The sequence below is a fragment of the Corvus brachyrhynchos genome, unplaced genomic scaffold (genome assembly GCF_000691975.1).
Source record: "Corvus brachyrhynchos isolate BGI_N302 unplaced genomic scaffold, ASM69197v1 scaffold103, whole genome shotgun sequence".
In the NCBI taxonomy this organism is placed as follows: domain Eukaryota; kingdom Metazoa; phylum Chordata; class Aves; order Passeriformes; family Corvidae; genus Corvus; species Corvus brachyrhynchos.
The window spans coordinates 2,922,310-2,930,406 of record NW_008237436.1 but is presented as its reverse complement, the minus strand read 5'-3'; the positions used below and the strand labels follow the sequence as shown (position 1 = coordinate 2,930,406).

Genomic DNA, 8,097 nt, shown 5'->3' with positions numbered 1-8,097 from the left:
GTTTTTGGATATGCCTTTTTTTACCTTTATGGACCTGCCAACAGTCTCTCTGTCCTTCCTAAATTCTTTGAGTCATCAGTCTTCAAAGGTATTGTCTGCAAGGTCAGATTAGCTTGTGAAGCTATGCATTTGCCTGTGGTCTTGACGACCTGTTAATCCATGTGCCCTTAGAATAGGCCAGTCTAAAATGCCTTTTCCTCTTGTGTCTTTCCTTCTTGTGCCCCAGCATACAAATATTCCCATTCATTCTTCATTCACCCTTTCTATTGCAATTCTCTACAAAGGTGGTGGGTAATGACAGTAGTTTCCTTTTGAAATTAATATAATTGGGAAACACTCCCCCTTAAGAAACAAGTCCTAATTTCTTCTCTCGTTTCTATGACACTACAAGGACTTTGCTTTTGAGTACTCATTCAGTATTATAACCCAAATTCAAATATTTGTTTGAAGTATTAATTGAAATAGAGATCTTTATATGTAGATTTGGGCTAAATTTAGGAAATTTCATGGTGTTATGGAGCAGATTAATCTAACCCCTGTAGACTCAGCTTTGTTCAGCTGTAGCTGCTGCTATGTAAACACTTCATATGAGCAATGATTGTAAGATTATTAACTACAGACAAAAGCAATTATTTTAGGGTCACTTGCCTTAATCAATAGCTATTGCATTGTTCAAACTCATCTCCTCCTAATGTCAATGGACTGAGACAAAAACCCATTGACTGCCTAGACTTACCTCTCTAACAGAAAGTGCGTCAGGGTAGGGGTAAAACTGTTGTTCAGAATGCAGAATGTGAGCCCTCTAAAGAGAGTGAGGAAAAAAAGCTTATGGATTGTTCTATACACTGTCATCACCAGTCTTTAAAATCTGGGGAGACAGAGAATCTATATATATAGGAACACTGTGCCACACCCTATGATTCATTATGCACCATCATACTCACACAAAAGTGTAACTTAACAGTTACTGAAGGAAGCTCTTGAGCAAAATGTGGCCTCATCACCCTAAATAATTGCCCTTTCTTGCTCTTTTTTTATCACAATGATTAATTTTAAAGAGTGTATGTGCTTAAACAGAAAATGTACATAATGATGAAAAGATATTGTTCAATATTATACAAATATGATTTGTTTCAGGTTTGTTTTTCACTCAGGTTTGCCACTGAAACAAACTTTTAAGGAGAAGAGGGTTTTATAGATAAATGGAAATACTAAAAAGAAAAATGTAAATATAATTGCTTGCACTATGAGAACTGCCCAGTGTTGAAAAAATATTGTCTCCAAAGAGCAAGTCTTCACACCTAAAAAATCCCGAGTGTGATTTAAGATTAGGTTAAAAAGTGTTTGTTTGAGTGCAGTGTTATCTGCTTGTATTTGATATTACGTTGCACTTTTTGTATGAAAGCCCTGTTCTCTTCTTAAAAGCTTCAAATTCTCAAGATGCTTTTTAAACCTTAGAAATATCAATACTGTGAAAGAAAGTATTTATTGTGTTACATTTTTTCTGTTCAATGTACATTGTGCAATTGATTAAGATCAGGATGAAAGAAGGCTGAATCTAAAATTGTGTTTCTTAGTTGCCGCTGTTTGAAAGATTGGTATGTTCATGGTAGTGAGGAGTAACTTACTATACTCAAATGTGCAGATGAAACGCAAAAAAAATTGTTATCTTAGGTAACTTCATTAAGATCAACAAATTCACAGTTTTTATGACTGCATGCATATAGACTTCTGGCATAATTTCTGACAGCTAATGTCTTTGCAAATCTAGAACACATTACTGTGTTACACTGTTGATAGCAGTGTTCTCAACATATTGAAGTGGTGAACTCTTTCCGTTTTGTGGGGGCTGAAGGATAAATTAGGTTACTCAGAATTACATGAAGCTGCAGAATAAGGATAAAAGTATGGGGTTTGGGCCTGTTAATAGAGTTTTATCATATTTCAGGTTAACAAAATTTGCAGTATTATGTGTTTCTCAGCAGTGCCATCATAAAACAGCCTAAACCCATCACAGTCAAAAGTTCTTCCTGGCTCTGTGGTACAATTTTAGTAATCTGCTGTTCCTTTTTCCACAGGAGTGTGGTTGTACCAGTGAAGAAACCCCCTCCGGGTAGTCTGGCTGTTACCACCGTTGGAGCTGCCACAGCTGGGAGCGGACTGCCACCGGGTAGTACACCTAATATATTTGCTGCAACAGGAGCTACACCAAAAAGTATGATTAATACAACAGGTATTGTCCTTAAATATTCTTGTGACCCTCATTTTGTCTTTCTTTTTGTTTCATTACCTTCAGTGGTGTTTTGTTTTTTAATCATCTTTGTGTTGCTGTTTTTGTAGTTACAAAACAAAACCTGGAAAGAGTAAACCTTGGCCTTTATTAGAAACAGTGTTTTCTCTTGGTCTATATTTATAATCTTTGATAGTGCACATTGGACTTGTACAGCCTTAAATAAGTTAATAAATAGCCTCAATATTGTTTTATAAGTATAGTTTAGAATTGAAATGAGTTAACTTTTCCAGTGCTCTGCAGTGGAGGATGTTTCTATGACACATACCAATTATCCCTCCCTATGTATCAAAGAAAGTAAAGACAAGTAGCTACTTAATAAACATACTGCAGATTGTAGAGGGTGAATATTTTGGACAATTACTGTTTGTCAGTTAAAATTATGCTCTTTTTGGATGGTTTTTTAGTAAGAAACTACTTAATTTAACTGAATTCACGTCTTATCAGTAATTGTTTATTGTGACCTATAGAAGGAGGATTAGAACTTCTTTTTAAATTATTTATAATAGTAGTAATGGGATTCTCTGTCATGAAGGAGCCTGTTGACTGTGGATACTGGTTTCCATTGAGAAATGAATCCTTACTGAGTGAAACTGATACTTACTTAAACTCCTTTGAAATGTCTGGCTATAGTCTGTTTTCTTTCTAAAATAAGGAAAAGCACTTGAGAGAAGAGCTCTCCAAGGATATCACAACTTCAGTCAAGGGTTGAGAATGTGAAAATCTCTCTGGGGTTGCAGCAAATAGAGGGGGATGCTTTGGGCATCCTTCTGCTTTATGGAGTAATACAAAGACACTCTTTTTTTTTTTTTTTTCCTTTCCTTTTGCAGATTACCTTTAATGCCTGGTAATAGAACTTCGATTTTGCTAACAATAAAAAAAAAAAAAAAGCCAACCCGAACCAAAACCTTAAAATCTAATTTTCCTGAGGCATATGGGAGGAATGAATACTCTGAATAATGTTATCACTTCTCTGAACAGTTCCATTTGTGTAGACACTTCTGTTAATCTTGAATGGATTTCCTTTTAGGTATTCTTATGTCATGCAAAAAATATCCTACACTGGAAACCTTGTTTTCCAAATGATACTGAATAGTAGTAAACTTTTCAGTCTTTTCACTGATTAAAGACCTGAACTATTTTGGCTGGAATGTAGTAGCTCTTGTTTGTAAGTAATTGCTTTTTAAAATCAGTAATTTCCCCAGTACTGTACTTAGTAGAGGACAGTAAGGTATTGCAGAAGCCATGGTACATTCACTGTGAATTGAAGGCTCCTTTTTTTGACAGATCTTACAGTTTCTTTTTTTTAATGAAATTGTTTTTGATCCTAATCTGTAGATTAGCTTGATTAATTAAAAAGTATTGCTTGAATGGAATTTCAGCAAGTATGAGGTTTAATTAGAGCTATATATGTACTGAATTCTGTAGTAAAGATTTATATGAAGATTTGAACTTTTGAAGATTTGAGTTTTATATTAACATTTTAGAAATGCTAGACATACTAGTGACAGTTTAAAAAAATTAGTATCACATTGAAAATATTTAAATATATATTAGATTAAAATACTTGTTTTGCCATTTTTAATTAAGTTATGCCTATGGTAGTCAAAACAGTGACTCATGTATGTCAGTTTTTGAGACATATGGACAAAGTATCTAAAATCTTTTCGGTTTATATACTTGTAATCTATGAAATATCTATGTTATTCATGATTTTAAAGTAGTCTAGAGAATTTAATTGAACAGCACCTTTTTTTTTATTATTTTGCTATGATAAAAAAGAAACAGAATGCAATTTTTTAGAAACACTAGATGTCCCCCCAAACCTATTTACAGTTGTTTTTACAGTATGTCACAGATACTCTAGGAATACAGTTATGTCTATAGGGTGTATTCTGTGCTGGACTTATGTGAAAGGTGTTTTTTTTCAGTTATTCATGGGTTGCAGTCGCTGTTTACATTCCATCTGCCATCGCCATCACAGTCAATGTCACTGTCACAATTTAATGAGATGTATGTTACCGAAGTCCTTTAGTGCTGTGAATGCGTCTTTGGGGAGATAGGTTTTCTTCCTTCATCTTTTTATGTAAGAAACTGGCTTTATAGTTTTTTAGGCTGGATTTCTGTAATTCATATCCTGATTCTTACTTCTATGTTAATCTAATAGTTCTTTGAGCTTCTGGAAGCCTAGCTGGTTGAACAACTTAGCAACTGCATTTTTAAACAGCCTTAATGAAGAAAATTTTACTTTGGAAGGAAAAGGGAATAAACAATAAAAATATGTATTCCCTATGCATTCATGAATAAAAACAAGTGTATAAATACACAAAGGCACACACAGAGACATATATATATGTGAAGGCTTAATCTTTTTTAAGATATCCTATTCTCAGTTAAGTTGCTGTGATTGGGAGAGATAACCTACCTTAGATTTTTGTGTTTCTCAGTATGTTTGGGTACATTTAGAATTTGTATTTCATCCAAGCCAGAACACACAGTGTAAGCCACAATCCATCTCCCAATCCCATTATTAAAAAAAGAGCCTATATCAGTTCCTAATCTAAATCCTGAACCTCACCAGCTACTTTAGTGTCAGCAAGCCCAGTAAATCCTACTGCATTTTGATACTATTTTGAATGTAAATGTTCTTAAATGAGCTACTTAAAATTCCAATATTTACCTTAATTCTTTTATCAGTAAAAAAATCTAAAGGCAAATTAAAAAAAAAAAAATCTCACTTACCAGCATTTGACCTCTACTTCACTACTGCCTGACTACTTTAACAGTCAAGAAACCATAACTGCTTTGTAGATCTCTGCAGGAAACTGAAAAATAATATATACCTGTGTAATGCAAAGGACAATGATGTATCAACTGTTAAAACTGACCAGAAAGAGGGAGTTAACAATTATCATTTCTGAAAATGGCCATTGATCTCTAAACTGGGGTTATTCACCCCTCAATGCTAACTTGGATAAATCTTGTTGCCTGTCAGCCTCTTCTCTGGTAGCATTGCAGTCCCTCAGGCTTTGAACTCCAACTACAAGACTGTTTGTAGCTACCTCTTTTGCAGTGATATGTTGCAGAAGGGCTATGCAGAACAGGGACAGCATTTATCACAGCACTCTCGCTCTTCATGGCCTCTCTGAGCCTTTGCTGGTTTGCTTCAGAGAGGCTGAACTCACAGTGCCGTTTCAGCAAACATGATAGATTGGCATTTAGAGGCTAAGTTTAGCCCTTAGCTCTGACCCAGATCACTTAAAGTATAAATGTATGCTCTGTGTGCATCTTTTTTTCTGGGCAGCTGTTCACAACCCATTGAAATGATACCCCCACTGCCCTTCTTACTTTTAAGATCTTACAATTCTCCTTGACTCAAGGAAGGAAACAGAAAAATTGTAATTATAGTCTTAATACTCCCCAGGCACTAATTTCCCCCATTACTTCCTGAAGTGATAAACGTTTTCTATCTTCCCTGTCATTTTTTAATTTCTATTTTATTTTCTGCCTGTAGTTGCAACTGGGCAGTCAAGTATGCATATAGAAATTTTTTTTAAGAAATATTTAAAATTCTATTCTCAACTCAAGCTCATCTTAAATATACCTTTATTTTAGAAAGATCTTGCTTTACAGGATGATGTAAAATTATTTTCAACTTTGGAATATAATTTGGGAATAATGGAAATGAGGTAAGGATATATTTTGCCTGATTTTCAATAGATTTCAAGCTTATTATTTTTATACCAGCAAAGTTAAGGTATTAATTTTTATGATACTCCAATGGAAAGGTTTTCACTATGTTAGAATAAATAGCATTATTTCCATACTTAGAAGTAGATTAATAATACAAGGACTATTTAAAGTTTTGTTTCTTAAGACTGAATTAAGGTTTGTGTTTTTTGGGGGACAGGTGCAGTAGACTCAGGATCTTCTTCTTCCTCTTCGTCATCCAGCTTTGTGAATGGTGCTACCAGCAAAAATCTGCCAGCTGTCCAAACTGTTGCTCCAATGCCAGAGGATTCAGCTGAAAACATGAGGTACACAAGTTCTATCTTTTAATACTAATTATATTTTCTCTTCCTAAAATACTGTTAAAAAATTAAGTGATTTAATGTGCATTTCAGTAGTTATACATATGCTACATTGTATATACTTTTTGGGTACTAAGGATATATACACTAAAGTAACACTTCACTGAAAAGTCTGAGTTTTTCAACTGAGGAGTCTAACTTGTTCAAACTATGCCAGACACTAAAACTTCATTAAAGTAATTTTTCAGCTGGGTGGTTTTTTTCTTTATTCAGTAATGATCATACAGATTGGTAATGGAACACTAGGAAGTGGAAGGAGAGACTCAACCTCTCCCGAGCAAATGAAAGCCTGCGTTAAACTGGACAGGACAAAACCAGACCTGTACTTGTGTAACTCACTAAATGGGGCACCCAGTCTGAGTTGGTGTTTCAAGAGACTCATGCCCATGGGTAGCTAATACCTCTCTTGCCCTGACTGGCAGCCAGGAAAATGCCCTCTGAAATTCCTATTAAATATCTTGTATAATAGTTATTATTGTGTAAAGATTTTGCTGCAGCACTTCAAGGACAAATTTTTGACCTTTTCAAGGTGCACATGCATCTGCCCTGAAAAGCTGACATGAGTCATACTAAGGAGTGGCCAAGTGTTCTTTAGATGGCTGGCCACTGCAAGGCATGGCTGTAAGAACATTGGAATGCAGACAGCAAGCTCGGTGTTCATAGGCTGTTTACGAGTTGACAAGCTTAGAAGCTCATGAACAAGAGATTGCATTCCCTAATAAACTGGAAAGGAAATAAATCTAAATCAGGGGCCCTACATAACCCATTAAAAAGTAACAGTGCTTCAGTGATGGAACACAGTGAAAAAAATTCCTTTTTTTGCTGGTCCTACCTGAAGGGTCAGATAAGTTGTGCAGGTGGAATTGCAGCAATGGGTGCAGGCACAGGCTGAAGGCAGAAGGGCTATTGGTTCCACTCCAAAAAGATGCAAATATTCAAGGAGAGAGTGGTCATTTGTATGATGTTATTTATTGCTTGACTGTTTCATGAGGCAAGTTAATAAAATTGTGGTGTAATTAAAGCACTCCTGTTGCTTCTTGTCTTCATGTGCGAAGACGATGCTTCACAGAGGGACAAATCTTTTTCAAAATTGAGATATGCATGTTAAAATTTGTTAAAATTAAATAGATATGTTAAAATTCTGTTGGATCATTAATTAGTTTCTTTTTCAGCTATTATAACAAATGCAATGGTCTTGTGCTTTCCCAAGCATTTTTAATTTTTTTCTCCTGGAATCAAAGAAAAAATTGAGTTGCAAAATCTGTAAATAAAATTTTGAATTCAGAATTTCAACTCAGATGTTGTTGTATTCTGAGGAGTAACTGAATAGGTGACCAACATGTAGACAAAATCTATTCTACCCAAGGAATGTCTTCTGGGCTTTTTTTCCTTTCTTCTGCCCACCCTCCCAACTCCACCTCTTCTGCCTAAGAAACAACTAGACCTTTATTTTGATAATATTTTTTTTTTTTTGTTATGTCATATAAATTCCTCATGTTATAGCTTTTACGAGACTAAAAATTAGAGTTGTTTGTGGGGAGAGATCGTGTGACATGAAAGGTAACGTATCTAAGCCTTCCCTTATAGCAACTGCATAGGAAGATCTGATATGGCTGTAGACTGAGCAGAGGAAAGTGAGAAGGAGAATGATCTTGGACTCTTAGACATTTAATAGTCTTGGTTTGGAGGTAGAGGTTTATCTTGGAATGAAGTTGG

At 35.0% G+C, this 8,097-nt stretch overlaps 1 protein-coding gene across 9 annotated transcripts in view; it reads left to right on the top strand.

The window, feature by feature from the left end:
* Positions 1–8,097, top strand: part of NBEA (neurobeachin) — a 388,857-nt gene that overhangs the window by 110,134 nt on the left and 270,626 nt on the right. For 8 of the 9 annotated variants that reach the window (XM_017731325.1, XM_017731319.1, XM_017731324.1 and 5 more), the window contains 2 exons: positions 2,079–2,233; positions 6,201–6,327. In XM_017731325.1, coding sequence (XP_017586814.1) covers positions 2,079–2,233; positions 6,201–6,327 — 282 coding nt within the window. The remainder of the gene's footprint in view (positions 1–2,078; positions 2,234–6,200; positions 6,328–8,097) is intronic. The other variant, XM_017731321.1, reaches the window with a different exon arrangement.